General features: G+C 43.6%; 3 protein-coding genes across 17 annotated transcripts; 1 reads left to right on the top strand and 2 right to left on the bottom strand.

Moving 5' to 3' along the window:
• Window positions 1-2,374: 2,374 nt before the first annotated feature.
• On the bottom strand, window positions 2,375-7,838 carry LOC134101908 (torsin-1A-interacting protein 2-like). 2 transcript variants are annotated; one of them, XM_062555789.1, is made up of 9 exons: window positions 7,674-7,838; window positions 6,942-7,067; window positions 6,615-6,770; window positions 5,899-6,051; window positions 5,569-5,709; window positions 5,360-5,455; window positions 5,180-5,236; window positions 4,611-5,029; window positions 2,375-3,784 (listed from the first exon to the last, which is right to left on the bottom strand). In XM_062555789.1, exons 1-9 carry the CDS (start codon window positions 7,744-7,746, stop codon window positions 3,395-3,397), a joined length of 1,611 nt encoding a protein of 536 aa, XP_062411773.1. In that variant the 5' UTR covers window positions 7,747-7,838; the 3' UTR covers window positions 2,375-3,394. The 2 variants fall into 2 exon arrangements, with proteins under 2 accessions (XP_062411773.1, XP_062411772.1); XM_062555788.1 differs by having other exon boundaries at window positions 5,563-5,709.
• A 236-nt stretch (window positions 7,839-8,074) lies between these two features.
• On the bottom strand, window positions 8,075-13,969 carry LOC134101909 (torsin-1A-interacting protein 2-like). 12 transcript variants are annotated; one of them, XM_062555792.1, is made up of 14 exons: window positions 13,765-13,899; window positions 13,223-13,291; window positions 11,903-11,989; window positions 11,629-11,784; window positions 11,404-11,535; window positions 11,033-11,155; window positions 10,766-10,906; window positions 10,541-10,672; window positions 10,170-10,292; window positions 9,903-10,046; window positions 9,681-9,779; window positions 9,455-9,577; window positions 8,951-9,327; window positions 8,075-8,848 (listed from the first exon to the last, which is right to left on the bottom strand). In XM_062555792.1, the coding sequence occupies exons 2-14, from the start codon at window positions 13,245-13,247 to the stop codon at window positions 8,459-8,461; spliced, it is 2,052 nt and encodes a 683-aa protein (XP_062411776.1). In that variant the 5' UTR covers window positions 13,248-13,291; window positions 13,765-13,899; the 3' UTR covers window positions 8,075-8,458. The 12 variants fall into 12 exon arrangements, with proteins under 12 accessions (XP_062411776.1, XP_062411777.1, XP_062411778.1 ...); XM_062555793.1 differs by having other exon boundaries at window positions 9,903-10,043; window positions 10,766-10,909; XM_062555794.1 differs by having other exon boundaries at window positions 9,681-9,776; window positions 10,766-10,909.
• A 1,126-nt stretch (window positions 13,970-15,095) lies between these two features.
• tab3 (TGF-beta activated kinase 1 (MAP3K7) binding protein 3) lies at window positions 15,096-23,047 on the top strand. Of its 3 annotated transcripts, XM_062555860.1 has the most exons (8): window positions 15,096-15,259; window positions 16,800-16,971; window positions 17,179-18,352; window positions 18,796-18,956; window positions 19,463-19,556; window positions 19,958-20,041; window positions 21,897-22,084; window positions 22,126-23,047. In XM_062555860.1, the coding sequence occupies exons 2-7, from the start codon at window positions 16,870-16,872 to the stop codon at window positions 22,040-22,042; spliced, it is 1,761 nt and encodes a 586-aa protein (XP_062411844.1). In that variant the 5' UTR covers window positions 15,096-15,259; window positions 16,800-16,869; the 3' UTR covers window positions 22,043-22,084; window positions 22,126-23,047. The 3 variants fall into 3 exon arrangements, with proteins under 3 accessions (XP_062411844.1, XP_062411842.1, XP_062411843.1); XM_062555858.1 differs by having other exon boundaries at window positions 21,897-23,047; XM_062555859.1 differs by lacking the exon at window positions 15,096-15,259 and adding an exon at window positions 15,274-15,415 and having other exon boundaries at window positions 21,897-23,047.
• The last annotated feature ends 188 nt before the right edge of the window (window positions 23,048-23,235 follow it).

Raw genomic sequence — 23,235 nt, forward strand, 5'->3', positions numbered from 1 at the left:
TAATTAAACTGGAGTTAGAACCTAGCTACTTCCGGACTCCTAACAGATACAGGAAATTATCGTCTCACTTTTTAAACATATTCCTCCAAATAGAACATAATAGGCAATGCGGTATCTACTGTATTTTCAACATACAGTATTTATGGACAAAACCTATGGATGGACATGTACAAAGCCATGGCTGAGGACCCTCATTACCCTCATTATCTCTCATACACAAACAAGTAGTGCTAGAGTATGAGCCAGCGTGACATCTCACACCGGCTTCCCAGACATGGATTAAGCAGAGTCCTAGATTTAATGGTTATTCTCAATAAATATGACCAGCCTAGGCTGGGTGAACCCTGCCTGAACTTCCAGCGAATTTATGGTGATAGCCAGATTATGACCAGCCCTCACCAATGGGAAACTGGCCTCTAATGTCTAATTTAGGATTAGCAATTAAGTGGATACTGTGTGATCTGATATAAACCTGCCACACTGATTGGATTTTCCAGAATAAAGTACAAAGTACAAAAAAAGATTAAATAGTGACTCAACTTATTGGTCCTAGAAGGAAGCAATGTGGGTCATACCTATGAAAATGGTGTGGATATAGATATGAGCAAAAAGGAAGACAACACTACATTCCTTCAGTATCTATCTGGACTGGACTCATAAAACATGTAGACAGTTGTGGACTTTACACCCATTCCAAGGAAACGTTAAGTGGATCATAAGATATACCGCTGACATAAACAAGCCATTTGTCAGATGTCATAGGCTAAAGGGAGGGAAATTGTGTTACAGACCAGACTAACCGTGCCTTTCCAACTTGAACGTGCTCAGAGCTTTTGATTTTCTCCCCCATGAAATTCAGAGGTTGTTGTTATACATGTCCTATTACTGCACAATGCATTAAAACATTTAAATGAAGTGGTTTGAAATGGTATTTGATATTATTATTTATAATTAAATAAACAATAATATATTTCTATTAAATTCAATTCAGTTCTGCAAGATAGTGATGTAGCAACAGTGGAAGACTAAATCAGTCACTTGCCATTAAGCTCTGACAGGCCCATTTAAGAGAACCAATCCGAGCTATTTCTGTTGAAACTAAAAATCTAAAATTAAAGCTGCACTTTATGGTGAAGGATGCTAGAATGCAAACCCAGGTTTTTGGACTCGTAGTCCTGCATACTCCAGATGATACTACAAATCTTATCTGGTTGCCAGGGCAGTCAGAAACTCAGAATACATCGAACTGCTCACATACTGACTGAATGATCACATGCATGGTCATCTGACAGTGAGTCAAGATGCTGGCATTCTCAATCAGGAATTAAGGTGGTAGTGTTTCACTGTACAGCTTTCAAAGTAGCAGCATCACAAAGTGAATGCCATAAAATAGTAGGGACTTTCCTTAAGCACGTCAATTCATAGTTACTCAATCACAATCATAAGTCACCTTCAAGATAGTTTCACATAGATCTCAGTTTCTCGAGGTCACAGAGTATTGTTGGCACGAAATAAACGTTGGTTTATTACCTAGTTTGGTAATAATTGGTTTTACCAAAGTAGGTCAAAAACAACTGTTTTCTGGGGGGTTTTCCCCGTTCCAACAGTAGGCCATTCGGTGACTTTGAGAAAATGAGCTCAACGTGAAAATTAGCCAGATTTCCTCTTTCAATACGAGGATAAGTCATAAAGATAATGTTTTGGTTTCAAGGGTGTGTCCAACCCTCTCTGTGGTGTGTGTGTGTGTGTGTGTGTGTGTGTGTGTGTGTGAATCAGCCTTCTGTGGTCTTTGCTGCCTCCAGCTGGGAATTAAAGCTGGTGGAGCAGCCGATTGGTGTTGCCATCAATGCACTAAAGCAAATGATTGAATGACTACATTTAGCTGACTGAAACTAATGTAGCTGATTAAGAGCTAAAGATGTCTATTTTGTAAACACTGGTCACAGAACCATCTCCTGTTATGGGGGTTGATATAACAATAATCTATTTTACAACATCTGTCTGTTATTGCCATATCTCTCGAACCATTTGTCAGACTGATTTCAAACTTGGCAGGTATTCTGCTACGGGCACAGTGAACCATGTGCAGTGCCAAGACTGACGTTGCTTGGATAAGCAATACAAAATATACATAAATATGAAATATATCGGTAAAATATATTGGCCTTCTCCGCTCTAAGCCACTCCCTCTCTCCCAGCACTGAAGCAGGGCACAGTGCGGGTCAAGATGCAAGATAGTTATCATGTCAACAGAGAAACTCCCTGACTGCTGTTTACTTATTTATAAGCTGATATATTACAGTATAATATTCAGTATTCATTATTGAATGCTTAGCTGGATCGTTAACGGTGTACATTCACTGCCAGAGAAACATTTTACAAATATACAGTATTTTTTTAATGAACAAACTCAATGGCATTAACAAAGTAAATCTTTCACAAAACGCAGCCTAAATTCTTCCAAAACATCTGGCCTTTTGACCTTCTAAAAACAAGGATGAATCAGTGCAGGAGAAGGGAATTGGAAGAGTGGAGATTCACTGGAATGGTAGAGCTAGAAAACGGCACAACAATTTTCAATGAACTGAGCATGAACTTATGAGTATAACTACTCTGATCTGAGGACTACAATAAGGAATGAAATCAATAAATGGATTATGAAAATGTATTGTTTCAGAACATTATGTATAGTCCCTTACAAAAGTGATGTCATGAACAAGAAACATACAAGCATGAAGTAATTTCAAAACACAAACACAACACAGAGAGACAAAAATATTTGTTGTTCATTAAGGTCCATAAACAATTTATGAAATAAAAACCTTTGGGTCTGATTTTAAAACACAAGGTCCTTTATCCACAGTCATCAAGATCAGAAAATATTTCCTTTCAATGCTTTACGCATCCTTAAAACTGTCAGCCAAAACAAAAAGTCAGCCACCAGCCCTTTCTGAGAGCATGCGCTAACTGCATGGGAGGTCCGTGTTTTTGCAGTCTGATCTTCACATAGTCCGGCACTGCATCCGTCACAAATACAAAATCTTGTATCATGGCTTCATAGCTCATATACTTAAATCGGTGATGAGACAAACCAGCAAACCCACATTTTAGCTGGGACCCTAAACACCCGAGCATTAGGTACCAAAAGCTCAGTGTAGTATCCACTTTCATCAATCAGAGATCATTCCTGGACACTCCTGCAAATTATCTTCATCAAACACGCATTAAAAAACACACACACACACACACGCACACACACATACACACACACACACACACACACACACATACGGGGGTAGCTGTGGACCAGATCTTGTATGGGGTAACTCCAGTGCAAGTAGCTTCCTGAGCACATTTCGACTGTGATTCTTCATTTCGCTTTCCTCTGGTTCGCTCAGTTCCTGTCACAGCCGCCTTCCTCGATGTGCTCCTCCGAGTTCACAGGCAGGACGAGGTGGGAGATGCGGCTCCACAGCCCGCTCAGCTTGTTCACGTCCATTTTGTCGAAGGTGTCGGGCTGGTCGGGTACCAAGAACCTCTCGTGGATGTGGCTGTGCACCATCTCCTCCACCTCTTGGAGGCTGGCCTTGGGATCCACGGCGTCCTCAGGCAGGAGCACAGTGAAGGCCAGGAGAGGATCCTTGTAGGCGGCGTTCTCGTGGTCGCAGTAGCGGTAGAAGATGAGCGTGGAGCTCGGCGGCAGCTCTTCCAGACGGTGGATGACGGCGGCCGGCTTGTCGCCCTCAAAGGCTTTTTTCAGCTGGTTGTCCAGGTCCAGCTTCACCTGGTGCAGTATCGGATGAAGAAGAAGAAATGAATTTATAAATACATGAGTGAACAAAGAGGGAAACAGACAAACACAGCACCAAACAAACACACAAACACCAGAGACCAGACTACGTTCAAAATGTATTACATAGTTGGCCAGGCACTGGAAAGAACAAAGCATAACTGCTGACTGACCATAACCTAGACCATAACTAGATGTACCGCCGCAAAAATAAATCTCTGTTGTCCATTTGTTTCCATCTCCTACAACATCCCTTACTCTTGCAATTTTTTTGTGTGTAATTGTACATGTGTGTTTGCTTCTGTGTGCATGTGTTTGCTTGTGAGTGTGTGTGTGGTGTATGTAACGTGTGTGTTTGTGTGTACATTTCAACTTCATCCGGCAACCCTTCACTCAACACCACCATCTGCAGGTCAATTTGTGTACAGTCACTAAATGTACACATAAATTCATTGTATGCCGCTTCGCTTGAGTCATAACTAATCACTTTACGATTAGCGATTACGATTAGTTATGCCTTCTTTAACTCGCTCATGCTCATGATCCAGTGATGATCTAGCTAAACACTGCACCAGTTATTTCACTGCCAGACATTACATTATATTTGGCTGACGCTTTTACGCTTTTTAAACAAAGTGACTTACAACATGGTAAAAAATCATTTTTAAGCTTTTAAGAGCAATTCTAACAATACATTTTATAACAATAAACAAAAAACACAATAAGTGCCTCAATGAGTGCAATTGTCTGTAGGATAAGCAAGACTAGTTGTAAGAAGTGCTATGAGAGGTGTTCTCCTCTCATGCCTATGCTTCCTCACCTGACTGCCGTCCTTGTCAGCCAGACTCGCTCCGTCCAGCTCCAGCACAGAGCCATTAGTCGCAGAGGAGAAGGCCGACGCGAGGCCTGCGGCCAGGCATCTCAGCGTCCTCTCGGCCCCACGGCCCCCGGTCAGGATCAGGCTGACCGGCTCAGAGGGTTGGGCCGTCTGCAGGTGGCGCTGAAGGTGTATGCCGCTGCGCCTCCAGAACTCGTTCCGCTGGCTCCGAAACTGCTGCTGCAGCGCCGTCATGTGGCTGGAGAAGACGTCCAGCGAGGGGTCGGGGGAAGCGGGTTGTGATGGCGCTCGTTTGATGAGGGTTGACCACGGAACCCTCTGGTAGCCCAGCACGGCTACCGAGAGGGAGACGCAGAGGAGGAAAAGCCACAGGATGACCGTACAGATACGACTTGCAGCACCTGCACAGAGGGGAAAAAATAGAGAAAAAAACTTCATGTCTAGGAAAGTCTATTCACAAAGTGTAAATACATATTAATGTGTTCTGTGCATGCATGTGGATGTAACTTTTTTTGTGTTAGCGCCTGCAAATGAGAAAACAAATACTGTACCTTTACTTGGAGCCTTGGCTTGGCTTGGTTTACCTTTAGGCAACACTCTTGTCAATGCTTTAAGCACACAAACACAAACACACACAATTTACAATTCATTCACTGGTAGATTTCCTTCGACAAAAAACAAAAACAACGATAAGTCCAGTGTGATTGGTTAAAATCAGAAATCTGCTTTACCTGCTTTTTTCTCCAGTTTCGCATTTTGGACAATGTTGTTTGAAGTCTGGTTGTGACTCATACCTCGTCGACTACTTCTTGCAAAGTCAACATGATCTAATGGACAAGACAACAGGGTTCACATGAGACATCGTAAAGCTTCATACTCTGACCTTTTCATGGTAGGCATTCATACAGAACTCCAGAACTATGTGATTGGATACCTGGGACTGGGAGCCCGTCCTGCAGCTTGCGGTGATACTGCTGGATGTCTTGCTGGATGCTTTGCGCCGTTTGACCTTCAGTCCTGCTGTCTGTCTTGGGTCTGGTGGGGATGTGTAGAGAAGCACCAGAGCCTCTTTTTGAAGACCCTGACATTTGTACAAACACACAACACAGCATGATGAAGTTCCACTCCATAACTTAGTAATGAAACTATATGACCTTTATACTCCACCAACTGCCAAATTGGTAATGACAAAAGTTTGCCAATACGGAAGTGCAGTTGACAATGTTGTGGCCACTTTTGTTCATTTTAGAAGCGTGCAGTGCGGCCTCACCTGTGCTGTGTTTGGTGGGCTCGATGTTCAAGTTTGTCGGGTGAATGGACCTGCGACTCCTCAGGGTCACTGCGGCCTCCGGTGGCTCCAACTGAAACACCCCCTCTGTGCTTTGGGGTACACTCTTCAGCGGGATCAGTCGGACCGATGATTCTGGATATGTGTCATGAATTGAACGAATGACAGATCTCACACTACCTCATGCCACACATGCCCTTTCTCAGGCTAGGTTTTTGTCTGTACGACATCCTATAGTATTTACATTAGATTAAATAGGAATTGACGGGATCCGTACATTTTCAGTATGCACAGGCTGTACACACGCATGCGAGGGTGTCGTTTCTGCATACAACAATGCACTGCATCTAAACAAGAGTTTAAATTCACGGGCATGCTCTATTGATCACCGAAAACGACTATACTTAATCTATAAACTCACCACCATGTATGTTACTATCTGACCGATGTATTTATGTCTTACTCATAGCGTACAGTATAAAGAATAGCAGAGGCAGACTGAAACAAGGTAGCCCAGATAACAATAGAACTGTAAAGGAGATCATCTACACTTCAACTCACTATAAATGAATTTATTGAGGTTAATCATTCTGAATGACTGCGCAGAGCAATAAAGCTAGGAAAATGACGCAAGTATACTATACTGTTTCAGACAGGATGTCTAAGACTAAGTGGATGACTTCTTTCAGGTGTCTCACCCCTTATGAGATCATGCTGCAGCGCCCCTGAACTGGTCTCTTTATCCTTATCAGAATCCGGCTCATCTCCATCCTCTTTCACTTCCATGTCATCTTCATTGTCAGTAGCATCTTCCTCCTCTGCCGACTGCAGGCTTCGCCTTTTCTTAAGTGGCTCTGTGTAATTTCAGCATCCAACGAGTGGATTAAATATTTTCCCCATTACAAATGCATTTACAAGTTTTAATTATTATTGTGCACTTAATCCACCTATTATGATGAGTATGCTTTAGGGTATTTCCTCCAATATGGCATTTCATCTGGTAATGTTAAATTCAAGCAACCTACCATCATCATCAGTGCTCGGTAGTCTATCTCGGATCTCGGATCCATTGACCGCAGCACCACTTGGCGGTACAGCATCTCTCCGCGTTCTCTTCAAAGGCTCTCTTGGTCTCAAGACAATACCAGAATCTAAGCAGGGCAACAGCGTCAACAGAATTAGTGTCTATGTGTGCTAACGTTGGCTAGCTGGGATTTTTCCGCCAAAACTAATAAGGAAAGTGAAACTACCCCGATGCTCGACAATAGCTAAAGTTGATGAATGAGTAATGCTGTTCGGATAAGATGGTTGGGATTTGTCTAGAACTCTTCCTGATTTAATGGTGAAACCTTTATAATTAACAAAACATACGTCAACGACAGTTTACATGCCTAACTCATGATGAGTACATGCTGTAGATGAAAAATAATAAATATATGCTAGAAGCTAGCTAACGCTGCTTCCGTTACTTATAGCAAGTCCACATTTCAGGAAGCAGACTGAAACTACTCAAATCAACTTACTCTTCTGAAGCTGAAGTTGAAACGAACAAGTGCGAAGTGTGCTATAATAGACAACCAACGTCTCAGTCAACATAATATTTTGTCACGTGTTAGCCATGTCCGCTAACATTACTAACGTGTGCTGAACCAACTAAACGTTGATGCAAACGTTGAAGTTCATTCTTAGCCATGGCTATGATTTAAAAAAAAAAAAAAAACGTCAGATATAATCATTTATTTAATTGAATAACCAACCTTTTGTCGACTGTCTTGTCACTCTCCTGCTCGGTGGATCAGTGTTGGTTTTATCTGAATCTCCAGCTTCCATCTTCACCCGATTTAGTTAATATCGCGGTTACACATGCATATCAAACTTTTCGGACTCCATCGACGTTAGCTCTGTTAGCATGACAAGGTGTAGTTTCCTTACGGACTGCTTTCTTTGAACACCACTCTCTTCCGGTATTTTGACAGGACCAAAGCCATCGATGGCTTTGGACAGGACTTTCATGAGATCTCTGACAAGACTTTTATATGTATATACAGTATGATTTATTTATTTATTTTATTTATTTACTTACACTCTATTGTTTTCATTCTTTTGCACGGTTCATTAGAAAAATATATATTGTATAACAACATGATCCTTTGGAACTCTGAGGCTTGTCTAAAAATATAACAGGAACCACACAAAAATGACCTTTTTATTTTATTTTTTAATTTAAAGGCACATTTGAAGTAATCAAATAACATTTTATCAAAACTCATAAGAACACCCTTCAAAAAATCTTAACACACTTGTGGAATGCTTTCATTCGCTTTCACGTTGCTCTTCAATCACTTCCAAAGTGTTAAGTGTCTCTTTCTTTATCGCGACAAAAGTGCAAGTTAAGTTATAAGGACTCATCCCTCACTAAATCAGGAAAGACGCAGGACAAATCTGAAAAAGGACTAACATGCCCTCTCCTTTACTCAGACTTAATTCTTTCTCTTTTATTCTGTAATTATTCTGGTGAGTCCATGATCCTCCAGTGTCTTTCTCACTCCCAGTCACAGCCCCCTTTCTCCATGTGCTCCTCCACATTCACAGGCAGTATGAGGTGGGATATGCGGCTCCACAGCCCACTCAGCTTGTCCACGTCCATTCTGTCAAAAGTGTCCGGCTGATCTGAGGTCAGGTACTTGTCGTGGAGGTGGCTGTGCGCCATCTCTTCCACTTGGCTGATGCTGAACTCGGGATCCACGGCGTCCTGCGGCAGGAGCACGGTGAAGGCCAGGAGAGGATCCTTGTAGGCGGCGTTCTCGTGGTCGCAGTAGCGGTAGAAGATGAGCGTGGAGCTCGGCGGCAGCTCTTCCAGACGGTGGATGACGGCAGCCGGCTTGTCGCCCTCAAAGGCGTCTTTCAGCTGGTTGTCCAGGTCCAGCTTCACCTAAGGGAGATATAATTAAAATAGGGAAATGTGTGATTTCAGCTGTCGGCTGCTGATCTTGACCATTGCACGTCATGCCAGTCTGTTGCCCAGATTACTCACCTGGTCGTGGTCCATGTTGGCCAGACTGCTACCGTCCACCTGAAGCACAGATCCATTGAGGGACGAGGAGAAGGCTTTAGCCAGATGTGCAGCCAGGCACTTCAGGGTCCTTTCTGCCTTTCGGCCCCCCACCAAGATCAGGCTGACAGGCTCGCTGGGCTTGGCGGACTTCAGGTGGCGCTGGAGGTGTATACGGCTGCGCCTCCACAGCTCTGACCGCTGATTGCGGAAGCTCCGTTCAACCTTCGCCATCTCCTCCCGGAACACTTCTACTTTGTCCAGGTTTGGCTTTTCTGGCTCAGGAGCGGGCCAAAGACATGGAACAAACACAGCGAACACCAGGAGTAACACTGCTCCTATAGCCAGCCCCACCGGTACTGGGAAGGGTAAAAAAAAATACAAAAAGAGAAAAGAGGGAAGTGAATAACTGAGTTCAATGTGTGACGACCGCGAATGTTAAATAGATTTATACAAGTTGTGAATTGGATAAATAGAAGTTCTTACAGTGTTGTGTTGATTGTTGATTGTTGAGTGTTGGAGGAGCTCTCTGTTCGGTCTCTTCCACTTCTGTTGTCTGTGTTATTCCTTCGTGTTCCTTAGGCTTTTTGCTTCTCGATCCGGTATCACCTATAAGTGTAGTCAGTAGTTAGTATTGAACATTTATGCAAGAGCAGTTGCAAGAGGAAGGGGGAAATGTGGCACATGTGATTGCTTAGACTTGTCTTCATACCAGTGTCACATCCTGCTGTTGGTGCTGCTTCTGCAGGAGGGGTCTCTGTTTTGGTTTTTGTTTTGTCTGATGCATCTTCACTTTGAATTTCTGCATCTGCTGGTTATAGGAGAGAATACAGCCATAAGGTCACATATTGAACAAACAATTGTTACAGGAAACAAACTAATCTAAGGTCTCCCTTATCATAGTTCAGCACAGCTGTGTCTGCATGCTTTCTACCTTCTGTTGCAAGTCCTTCTTGATCACCTGAGTCTGGTCTTAAAGCAGCCACATTGGCTCCTGCCGTGTTTGCTTCATCTCCTCCTTCTCCTGCTTTATTTTCTTCAGCTCTGTCTGACTCTGTCTGTCTCAGGTCCTCTGCTGCTGAAGGAAGGAAGTGGGAGAGTGGGAAAGAGTATTGTTATCTGATTTGTAATTGTATGAAAACTGTGCAAGCTGTTTCGTGTCTGCTAATCCAACCTGTAGTCACCAATCAGGAGCTCTTACCTGATGGTGTTGATTTCACTGCCGTGGAGGATCGATGATCTTGTGATTCCTTTTCGGTGCTCTCTCCATCCTCTCCAGCACTTGTCTGCTGCTCATTGGTGTTCGGCGCCTTTCCATCCAGGACTTAAGGAAATGAGAGAAAGAAGCCAGCAAGTCACCAACAGATCGCTGTTCTAAAAGGCAAGAAGTGAAATTGCTTTGAACCTCTCTACTTTCTAATTTTCCCCTGCTCAAGTCTTTGTCTAATAAAGTGTCTGCATTTATTCATCAGCTTCACACATCAATAAACAACACACAATTGTTTCCAGTTAACTAATTCACACTCACACACCCAAACACACACATACTGTAGCTATTGGAATGGCTTTTACCTACGACCATGTCACCTCCTGCTCCTTGTCCAGCAGACACTGAATGGGTCTCTTCTCCATCTTCACGCACAGTTTCTGCACCTACCGTTTCCGGTAGAGAAGTCAGAAATGTGGCTGTAAGGTCATGTAAAGCTATGAGAGAAATGGAAGGGGGAAAAAATGTTTCAGCTATTCAAAGGTCTCCCTTACCATCGTTCTGCAAAGCTGTGTCTGCATGCTTTCCACCTTCTGTTGCAAGTCCTTCTTGATCACCTGAGTCTGGTCTTAAAGCAGCCACATCGGCTCCTGCCGTGTTTGCTTCATCTCCTCCTTCTCCTGCTTTATTTTCTTCAGCTCTGTCTGACTCTGTCTGTCTCAGGTCCTCTGCTGCTGAAGGAAGGAAGTGGGAGAGTGGGAAAGAGTATTGTTATCTGATTTGTAATTGTATGAAAACTGTGCAAGCTGTTTCGTGTCTGCTAATCCAACCTGTAGTCACCAATCAGGAGCTCTTACCTGATGGTGTTGATTTCACTGCCGTGGAGGATCGATGATCTTGTGATTCCTTTTCGGTGCTCTCTCCATCCTCTCCAGCACTTGTCTGCTGCTCATTGGTGTTCGGCGCCTTTCCATCCAGGACTTAAGGAAATGAGAGAAAGAAGCCAGCAAGTCACCAACAGATCGCTGTTCTAAAAGGCAAGAAGTGAAATTGCTTTGAACCTCTCTACTTTCTAATTTTCCCCTGCTCAAGTCTTTGTCTAATAAAGTGTCTGCATTTATTCATCAGCTTCACACATCAATAAACAACACACAATTGTTTCCAGTTAACTAATTCACACTCACACACCCAAACACACACATACTGTAGCTATTGGAATGGCTTTTACCTACGACCATGTCACCTCCTGCTCCTTGTCCAGCAGACACTGAATGGGTCTCTTCTCCATCTTCACGCACAGTTTCTGCACCTACCGTTTCCGGTAGAGAAGTCAGAAATGTGGCTGTAAGGTCATGTAAAGCTATGAGAGAAATGGAAGGGGGAAAAAATGTTTCAGCTATTCAAAGGTCTCCCTTACCATCATTCTGCAAAGCTGTGTCTGCATGCTTTCCACCTTCTGTTGCAAGTCCTTCTTGATCACCTGAGTCTGGTCTTAAAGCAACCACATCGGCTCCTGCCGTGTTTGCTTCATCTCCTCCTTCTCCTGCTTTATTTTCTTCAGCTCTGTCTGACTCCATCTGTCTCAGGTCCTCTGCTGCTGAATCCACATCTGAGTGTGAGGAAGTGGGAGAGTGGGAAAGAGTATTGTTATCTGATTTGCATGAAAACTGTGCAAGCTGTTCCGTGTCTGCTAATCCAACCTGTAGTCACCAATCAGGGGCTCTTACCTGATGGTGTTGATTTCACTTCCGTGGAGGATCGATGATCTTGTGATTCCTTTTCGGTGCTCTCTCCATCTTTTCCTGCATCCAGGCCTTAAGGAAATAAAAGAAAGAAGTCAGCAAGTCACCAACAGATCGCTGTTCTAAAAGGCAAGAAGTGAAAGAGCTTTGAATTTCTCTACCTTCTAATTTTTCCCCACTCAAGTTTTGGCCTAATACAGTGAATTTATTTCATCAGCTTCAAACATCAATAAACAACACAAGATTGTTTCTAAGTAACTAATACCTACTGTAAACTGCTAACTATACCTGTTAGTAAAACATGCTGTTAGAACTAAACATGGTGAGGCAGCTTTTAGCTGCTAAGCGACTCAGCTCTGAAACCAACTTTCGGATGACATTAAAAAGGCCCCGACTGCAGCCAGTTTTAAATCTAGACTTAAGAACAAATTGTTCTCAGATGCTCTCTGGTAACTGCACTGAGTTCTGTATCTATCTTTTAATTATTCCAACTTGTGTCATGTTTTCTTTTTAATTATTGTTTATTTTTAAACGATTTTACCTTGATTTATGCTTTCTTTTTCTTTTTACTCTTTGACTGTTGCCCATCTATGCTTTTAACGGCTATTACTGTTTGGTTTTGTTCATGTAAAGCACATTGAATGACCTCTGTGTATGAAATGCGCTACTGAAATAAACTTGACATGACTTGACTAATAAACGCTAACACTGTTGGACTATAGTCCTGAGTTCTTTTCACAATGGGAATAAGGGTAATTCTGTGTCAAATCAGACAAAATTCAGGAAAACAGTCGCCACATCAGCTCAAAATGTGTCTATGTGGCCCCAGCCGTGGCGCAACTGGCTGGGGCACCTGCACCGCACGCCGGCGACCCGGGTTCGATTCCCGCCCCGTGGTCCTTTCCGGATCCCACCCCCGCTCTCTCTCCCATTCACTTCCTGTCTATCTCCACTGTCACTGTCAATAAAGGCATAAAATGGCCAAAAAAATATACTTAAAAAAAAAAAAAAAAAATGTGTCTATGTAATGTTTAGCTCCTACAACAAAGACTTGTTCAATTCCAATATTTTCTATGCCCTTGGCTTGTAAAAAATATTTTTATGCCTGTTATTCCTAAAAAGTTCAAAGTTTATTGTCGTGTACTCATAAAATGAATTTATAAGTAATGAAATTCCTTGAATCTGAACTTGGACCCCTGTGTGTGTCAAGAAGAACTTGCCAATGACATAGCACAAATATTAGGCCTATCTGAAATAATCAAGAATCAAGTCACACTTGTAAGTAAGAAAATAGATGTAGCCTACCTTCAACAGAGTGACTGGAGTCCATCTCTTTGAGAAAAAAGGTCAACCATCCAAGATATCAACTGTTACCTGAAAATAAGGAAAACTCACAGGTAAAAAGATACGATCACGATTCCAAAGTACAGCACTACAAGACAACTGTATTTCTGGTCCCGCCAGCCAACTGAACAACACACAACAGCTGGTCAAAGATCATATTAGACCAATTTGGTTTGACACCAACTCCGGGGCGTATATTCAGCTTGACATCGGCAACTTTTGCCATCAGTACCGTTTTAAGCCATGTTGCAATTGTAAACATTAATGGCATGCATAGCTATTTATTTGATGAAGATCAGAGACAGATTACTTTGTTACGTGTTGCTTAAATTCAAGTATTGTTACAGCGGACATTGTGATATTAATTTGACATCTCCACATCTGTAAACCGTATGCTCACACAATTCCTGTAGTTATCGAAGAAAGAAAGCAAACATTGCGTTACCACTAACATCGCTAGCTAACGTGGTTAGCTATAATCTTAGTCGGACGTCCGTTCTTACCAATATGTGCCAAGAAAAGGCACACTGTTGTCCTCAGTGTTGAGCTCACAGTAAAAAAAACCATAGAAAGGACTTAAGTTGTGGATTTATGACCTATGATTACAACTTATTTGCCGTTACGACCAACAAAACGAAACCAAAACACTCACCAATGTCGAGTGTCTCTCCGGTTTGGACTGCATTTTCGGCAGGAACTATACTTCCGAATGTGTTGTAGTAAGGGACGTAAATCGTGTATGCACACTCTGATATCAGCAATTTCCGGCTTTGACTTCCGTCAGTGAACGTTTTGCGGTTTTGTGCTTAGTATGTGCTTAAACGTAGCTGACTTATGCCAGCAACCATTCACTTTGATAATGAATATAGTTTTGGAACAAGATATAGCAAGTATAACAAAAATGGCTTAAGCAATGTGAAGAAAGAGACTGCTCAAATGTATTGTCATCTAATACCAAGAGTAATTACATTCAAAAGCATACCTTAATGATTGGCCTACATCACAATTTGTAAAGGAACGGAATTTAAAAAGAGAAACACAATTTATCAGATGCATTAGAAGGATGCAAATACAAGATTATTCGACGGCCGCTTTTTTTCTTCTTGGCCAGTAGATGGCGGCATGGCAATGCACTTCGTGCCTTATTTGGGTGTAAGCGAGCAATGAAATGGCGTCATCTGGCGGCCGTGTAGTGCAATAGCGCCATGAAATATTTATTTCAACAGGAAATCATCTTGCGTATCGACCCCGTCTTTTTTCAGCTCAGAAATGAAAACCTTTTGTTTATTACATCTAGGTTGGACTATAACGCAATTATTTCTATTTTGGTTTAACACACTCTAACACAATAGGCCTCATTCAAATAGAATTGACAGGGCGTTTACCTATGTTAATTAAGAACAATTGGCACACCCTGTCAACTCAAGAAGACATGGCATTCAGCATGACACAAACAAAATTGCCAACAGGTTGTTTTATTTCATTACTAATACTACTGCTAATGCTACTAATGCCAATGCCTTTTTTTACGGTTTATTTTCTAATATATATTTTTTTCTTTTTTATTATTTGTTTATTACAACTACTACCTCTCTTCTTTGTATATTTCTTATGTGAGAATGTTGTATTCTGTAAATTATTGTTTTTATTTAGTTATTTTTCATATTTAATCATTTGTAAAGTAAAGCACTGTGGGATGCTTAATCTTGATCGATTTCATGCGGCTGTGGTTTCTTTTATTATCGCGGTTTTGCGGGACTTTTATTTTGAACTGTTAGCTAACTTTTAGCTGCATTTGCTAAGCCCTTTCTACGTCTGCGCAGGTTATCGCGGTAGACGACGACGTTGGCCTACAGTTCCTGGAACCCACGTAACAACACACTCTTTGGACATATCGAGGTCTTCGCCAATTTTCTTGGCTTTGTTAACGCAATTGTCGTGTTTGGTGACAACTTAAAGAATATTTAGCGGCCCATGGACACAGAGGGTCAGTCCATGGTAAGTTCCAGCTGTTAAGAAAATTAGCTGGCTAGTTTGCTGCAACAGTAAAGTTAGCTAACAGCATCCTCTTAGGCTAACGTTAGCTAAATGCCTCTGTAGCTAATTAGCTGCATTTAACGAAGTTGCTAACGTTGGATGTCCAGCTGTCACCAGGCAAGTTCCTTTTGTGTGGATTGAGGATGAGTCTTTTTGCATTGTTGTTGCACAAATGAGAAGCCTGTGGTCAAAGTCTAATTGGCCATTTAATGATGTCAATATGTCAACTCTGGGCGTTAATGCTAGTTCGCTGATTTTCCGTTTCTAATGTTGGAAGTAATGCTAACCTTATCACACAGCAAACTGTTAACATTAGACTTTGGTCTCAGGCATGTGATCATGAAGGTGTCTTATTCGGTGTAACATTGATGGTTACATATATTGTACTGCAACTACTTAAAGACACAAGTAGTCGACATGATGAAATGCTGCCCCTTAATGTTGTAGGATAACGTTAGCTCGCTAACGCCAGGCATCCATTTACTAGCCAGTATGCTAATTTTAGCCTGCGTACAATCTGTTGTTGTGGCCATAATCAAAAGCCGTAGCTAGCTGGCGTTTGTGTTACCACTGTCACACTAATATGATTGTGGATGCGGCAATCATTGTCATGAATTGCTTTTATTTGAAATGAGTTGTACGCCCAGCTTCATGTGGCTTCCGTTTAGTTCTTTCCGCTGTGGTCTGTTTTGTTTGACAGACATGACTTGTGTGATAAGGTTGTTGCAGGTAACGTTAACGTTAGCTAGCTGATGTAAGTTACATGCAACTTCAACTGAATCGAGCCTTATGCTTACAGCATGCCGCTATTAACTTTAATCAATAGTCTTAGCTGTGCATATTTGATCATTGTGCTGAACGCTCCCTCGTTCTGATCGAAAACCAGAACAGTGTCTACGTAGCCTATAGTCACGTAGTGATGCTCTTAACGACATTCTTGCAATGTGGCTAATCAGGATGCAACCATGGCTAACTAATGTTAGCCAGACAGGCAGAAAGATAATGCATGCAGATAGTATGTAACAAAAAAAACGTTTGTTTTCTGATATTCCACGTGTTTCGTCTGAAATTGTGTAAGATGTGTGATGATTTTATGCGAAGGTAGAAGTTGGCTTGAAGCAATGTTATTGAATGGTTAAATGTCAAGACGCCAGGTTTCCGATTTCATTCGGTTGCTTGGCACAACGAAATGTCCAAACAAACATACGGCGAGGGGATGGCAGAGCCTAACTATGGCACACGAACGTAGATGTGACCTAGCAAATGTTATCCTGTGATTATGTTGATACCATTTATATATTTATATATAACTCTGTTTTCTTCCATGTTTACCGTTGCGGTGCTGCTGCTGCAGCACTGCTGCAAAGCTGCGAGGCCCAAATGCTGTATTTTTCAGTATCGATTGAAAACGGTTGTAGTCATGTTGACAGAACCTTTGTGTTACAATTAAAGGGCGGTCCGTCGAATGTCAGTATCAAGCAAGCCTGTACTTTCTCCGCAGGGGATGAGAGGTGAACGACAGGTGCAGCGCTCCCGATTGTGGGCTCAGTGACTTACTCCCTGTGCTCACGATGGCGCAGGGAGGCCCGCAGTTAGACTATCACATCCTGCAGGACCTCAAGCAGCGCTTTCCGGAGATCCCAGAGGGAGTAGTGTCCCAGTACCTTCTGCAGGTGGATGCAAACAACTATCATCTCATATCTCTAACTTTTAACAGTGCCATGCTAACGTGAAATGATGTGCCATTATTGTACATTTTTATGTCTGCAGTAGTTTATTGCAGCTCCACTGTTTGTCACTTCTAAAAGCAGTCACAACTTCACAGGAAGGTCCTCCTATTGTTTTGAAGCTTCTGTTTCAATCGTTGTCTTCTGTTTCAGAACAATAACAACCTGGATATATGCTGCCACCTGCTGGCTCAGGAAAGCAACCGATACCTTTATGAAGAATATCATAGTCCTCCTGATGAGGTGCGTCTGAACAGGAACCATATGCTGCATATCAGCCTTGGCCCCTCTGAGGGCAACAAGACCAACAGCCCGGGCCGCCACCTGGTGCACAGCACTAGCGACAGCCACATTGAGCCTCCGAGAGGTGGGTTCCCTGAGCCCCTCTCGGCCCCTGCCATGGCCCCCTCGCCTGGGTACAACCCCTTCTTCATGAGTGATCAAGGACGCTCGGCCAGTACCCCCACACCCCCTCCCATGCAGGGCATGTCCCCGACTTACACCCCCATCCCCCGATACACCATGAACCCGATCACGGTCACCCTCTCCCAAAACCTGCCTAACGCTCCTCAGGCCTTGCAGATCCCCCCCTCTTACAACAGCAACAACAGCGCTCTCTTTATCCGTCCCTCCCCCTCACAGAGCCCACAGCCCGCACCCTGGCCCTCATCTGCCGGGTCTGCCGTTTACCAGCCCAACCCGTACCAGCCCCCCTCTTACCCCTCCCACCCCTCCCACCCTTCCCCCTATAGCTCCCCCCAACATCAGGTCCCCCAGACGTCGCATGCATTCTTGCCCATCAGCCCCCCGAACCTGCAGAACATGCCCTACCAGCAGGCCTACAGACCCTACCTCTCCTCCAAGAGCTCCCTGAAGAACCAGATCGAGATCACACTGGAAGGGCCGCGGCCGCGCAGCAACTCCCCAGTCCACAACCCCCAGGGCCCGTACTACATGGCCACCAGCCCGTCGCCCAGCTCGCCGTCACGGGCCATCAGCATGACCGGCCCCGTGGGCACCACCTTCCACCACGGAGTGTACCTCCACCAGGGCCCGCCGCGGCCCCGGCCCACCTCCTCCCCGCAGCCCGCCAGCTCGGCCTACAGCTTCAAGATCAAAGTGTCCTCGGGGCAGCCTCATCACAGGCCCGCCGGGTCCCCGCCGGTGGAGGCCGAGCCGCTGCTCAACATCGTGGACCAGGGCGAGCGCCACGGCGCCCCTCCGCCCATCCTGCCCATCTCGGCCGGGCCGGGCAGCTTTGCCCACATCGCCAACCGCATGCCACGACGCTCAAGCTCTGGCTCTGATGACTATGCATACACACAGGGTATGAATCATGATGTAGTTGGGTGTGCCTGTGATTGCGCGCATGTTTTTGTTTTCTACCAAAGTCATTTTATGTATATACCAGAACAGAGATTTAAAAAAATGATGGACTACATGAGAGGAAAAAGGTTAATTACTGACAATTATCTGCTAAACAAGAGTTAAGAGAAATGACTACATGAAGAAGAATATCATAAGAGATCACTATTAGAGCAACTTTTTGAACGATAGAAATGTTAAGAATCCATAGAATTTTAGGCATTCTAGCAATGAGAGGCATGACTTACCTGTCAGTGTGCACACATACCATTACAGTTACAGTCTGTCTTTATAGTCATCGGTAGCAGTGTGGATGGCCCTAACGTGTCCATTGACGTCGACACCCCACATAAAAATGTGACACCCTGTGCTTTAACATGGTGGCGTCTCTCTCCCTCCTTTTAGCTCTGCTGCTGCACCAGAGGGCCCGAATGGAGCGGCTGTTGAAGGAACTGTGCAAAGAACAGCAGAAGCTGGAGGGGCTGAAGGCTGAAGTCAACGACATGGAGTATGATGCTTTGCAGAGACGCTTCAGGAGGGTCAACAGCACCAGCCTCATCCCCAGGGTAAGTGCATGTCTGCAGGGCATTTTGACGGTGTGGTGATGTGTGGAAATCCATCTTTTTGGCAGGACGTTCAACTGACTGTCTTTCCTTGTCATAATAATCAATATGAGACAACCCATTTTGACAGACCTCTTAATACTGTTCAGGTTATATGGCACCTGTAAGAGATATACTTTCAAGAAAATAAATAATACCCAAAAGCTGGTCAAAGATGACAGTGAAAATTTAACAGCAGCATCCACATGTTAATTTTAACCTCAAAACAATTGTCTGTTATTTTGTATCATTGAGGTTTGAAGAGTGTTAACTTGATGCCTTTGCCTCGCAGAATCTCTGAGACTTAGAATAAAAAAAAATATTCTGATGCATCAAGGCATCTGACAATTTATCAAAGCAACAGTAGTGTTTGGCTTATATGAGTGCTTGTTATTTAATCCTATTTTCGTGATTTTTTTCTTTTGGCATTTTCTCAAAGAAGCATGTGTGTGTATGTGTGTGTTGAACAGCCTGAAGAGATGACCAGACTGCGTACCTTAAACAGACAGCTCCAGATTGACATTGATTGCACCTTGAAGGAGACAGACCTGCTGCAGTCTAGAGGTACTGAATGTGCCAGGCCCATTCAAGCACACATTTGTCCCAAGGTCGTCCACTTCTTGAGAAACATCAGATCTTGTAAAATGGTAGTCTGTTTCAGTAGTGTAAACTGTTCCGAGAGGTCCTTGAAAGCCTTGAAAGCCTTGAAAACCTCTTTTAATTGTTTTCTGTAAAGGCTGTTAGTTCTCATCACAAAAATGTTCAGTGTTGTAACAGCAGTGAACCTTGATGTGTGTCTCAAAGTATGCTGAGTTGGGTACTTGATTTTGAGGGATTTGGGGCCTGGAAAGGATTTTGATAAGTCTTTTGATAAGGTGTGAGAACTCTGCGTATACCCAGCAGTTTTGACAGGGTGTTTTGTAGTATTTTGGTTAAGCTGTAACACTCTACTCTGTTTTTCACAGGGAAGTTTGATCCGAAAGCCAAGAATAACTTCTATGACAACATTCAGCCTGGTCCGGTGGTACCACCAAAACCCTCTAAAAAAGGTTAGCCCCCCACCTCAGTGTGAACAGTAGGATGGTCCTTATTTTTCAACTTCTGAAGGTTCATGCTCTCACCCCACCGATATGTTTGAATAAATAAAAAAAGAAGTTGGGCAAAAATGTAACTATCAATCAATATTTAGAGGTTTCTCAAGACCTTTGAAGTTTAACACATTCGACCAGTAGGAAAAATATGGGTGAGGGAAGTGGTTGAGAACTGCTTTCCCATCCACATCCATGACTGAAGTGCAAGTGAGCAAGGCACCTGACCCTGAGCGCCGCTGTATCAAGGCAGCTCACTGCTCCGGGTTAGTGTGTACTTCACCTCACTGTGTATTCGCTGTGTGTGTTCAAATCCTTAAGGTAGAGAGTTATATTCTGTGAAATGTATTGTTAACGATCTGCAGGATGAACCTTGGAGGGTTTTTTTTCCCCAAAACTACATAAAGAGTTCGAAAGAGCATTGTTAACTCTGAACTGGCTACTACGATGGACAAGTTTTCTGATTGAAATATTCAAAGGCCTTGAGCAACCTCTAGATATTGTCGGAACATTTAAAACTTTTGCACAGTGTGTTTTGTTTTTATTTATATCCTAACACATTTAGCGGGTGAGAGTGGAACATTAAAAAAATGACCACCCTAGTAAACAGTCTCTTTTCCCTACTTTGCTTTTTTCCATTTTTGATGGCCATACACTGTAAAAATGCTACAATATTAAGTAACTACATGAAGTCTACATTTATGATGATGCACAAGCCTTAGCTTATTACACTTGTTCCTTTTGTCATAAATACCTGAGTAGTTATCAAGAGGACACAAACACAGAGTTGGGCAAGAGTGTACTCATTTCTGTTCTGGCACTGGCAAGTCCAGACTTTTATCATTGTTGCACTACTACTGCAAATCCCTCTCGGACTGTGGAGCACATGACCATGTAGATGATTTCTGTTACGCAATAGGCCTTCAGCATGACTTGGTGTTTTTGTGCAGAGTTGGGTTCATTGACCTGCACTGCGATTGTGTAGGGTCGTCTACCCTTCTTTTTATGGAAACTTAAGTATTCAAAACACCAGAAGATATCTTTTTAGTGTGAAACTTTTCTTGCGTAGACATTGAATAATTTTTCAGGTTGTCTCTCACTATCATCATACCCTTACAAAGACAATAGCAGAAATGTCAGTACGAAAGTTTACATTAGAGGAGAATAGAGAAAGGGTCATTGCCAGTGCCAAGGTTATTTCTTGAGCCCACTCCCCCTGTCTCTCTCCCACTCATTTCCTGTATTCACTTTACTGACAAGACAGTAAACAAACTTAACTTGGGATCTGTGGTGGAAGTGGATACACCCGTACCAAATCTCAGGTCTACAGTAATTTCCCGCATATAAGCCGCATTGTGTATAAGCCGCAGGACAGTGTTTTATGCAAGTTAAAAAGAAACCAGACCATATTAACACCATATTAACTGATCCCTTGTATTAACCTCATAAGAAATTTGGCAAAATCAATGTATAAGCCGCGGCTAATAGTCGGGAAATTACGGTAAGTGCCCATTGGGACTACAGTTTACTTCTGACCCCATCTCCCTCTCCCACTTGCTTACTGTAAAAAGCCCCAACATACCAATTCTTTGGGAAATTAGCTTATCTGCCTAGTTAGCCTATAGCTAAAAGGGAGCTACCGGCTAACGGTGTCAGACTGCGTATTCTGTATCTAACTCAATGACAAAAATACCAATTTCCCACAAAGTTGTGTTCCTTTAAGCTAATATATAAACGTAACTGTATTTTGGAGTGTATATAGAGTGTGCAGCCATGGACTTCTAATGTTTGTCTGACCGTGCTTGTGCTTCCCCAGACGAGGAGCGTCCCTCCCGACCCCCACCGCTCGCCCAGAGGGACGAGGACTTCGAGGGAGCCCAGTGGAACTGTGACAGCTGCACTTTCCTCAACCACCCAGCGCTCAACCGATGCGAGCAGTGCGAGATGCCGCGCTACACCTGAGCCTGCCGTGGCAGCGCCACGCGGTGTCGCGCCACAGCACGCCCTGCCACACGCCCTTCCCGTGCCCCCCTGTCCTCGCCCCTCCTGCCACACGCCCTTCCCGTGCCCCCCTGCCCTCGCCCCTCCTGCCTGGCGTGCGATCCGTTGATAAAAAAGATCAATACGATGAGACTGCCTCCGCTCCCAAAGCCGTTCCAGCCCTAACTAATTGTCAGTCTCATCGTGCTACTTTTCTGGGGGTCACACCTATTGTTATTCAGAGACATGAGACCCCTCCGCCTGTCCCTTTTTGTCTCCCCATTCCTAAGTTCCTCTTTGAAGCCCAGCAATAACTGAGCCCCCCCCCCCCTCCCTTCCCCTGAGGAAGAGCCACTCTATCGAAACCACCCACCCACCTCTTGGAGGAGCTTCCTGCACTTACCTGTGATCTCTATTGGAGGAGGACGAGGATGATGCTTTAAAGAGAAGGGTGGGAGACTGTGTCCATGTAAAAAAAAAAAACGAGTGAAAGAAAAAGACAGAGAAAAAGGCAGAAAGGGAGTGATTGACCGTGGATCTGATCTACTGAGCGGGGTTTACAAATGGGCCTTTGGAAGCCTTTTGAAGCGAAAGAGGCGTGGTTTACCGATCTAGCATTCCATGCAGAATGAGACTGTCGTGTTTACACATATGAAGCCCCAAACCAGAGTTAGTGCGGGGCAGCTCTCCTCTAAAAGAGTGGGGTGATGATGATGATGATGATGATGATGATATTATTTTAACAAACAGCAGGGGTCTGAAAGATATATTATGTAGACTTTACACTGTATTCGCTCTCAGCAGAAGAGAGCTCCTCTCATTGAATGAAGAACACTAAGAGACTTGCGTATAAGATATATACCTGGTACTTTTATGCATACTATGCCACACTGTATTCTGTGTTAAAAGATGTTGATTTCCTGTGCAAATGCCTCAACTTGCTGTACGTAATAGAAAATAAAGGAGCTGATTCTATGTGACACCTGATGCAGTACCTTTTGCAGTCTTCAGTCAGGACTTTGGAAGGTTCTGGATGACATCTTGTTTTTTTCTGTCTCTTTTTCTTGTGTGCAGCCTCTCTTCCCTCCAATCTCCTCCTCCTTCCTTGGTTCCTTTTCATTTAGCCATCTCTGTGTTACTTCCTTTACACCTGTGAAGCACCCCCCCCCCTTTCC

The sequence above is a fragment of the Sardina pilchardus genome, chromosome 15, assembly GCF_963854185.1.
Source record: "Sardina pilchardus chromosome 15, fSarPil1.1, whole genome shotgun sequence".
NCBI lineage: Eukaryota > Metazoa > Chordata > Actinopteri > Clupeiformes > Clupeidae > Sardina > Sardina pilchardus.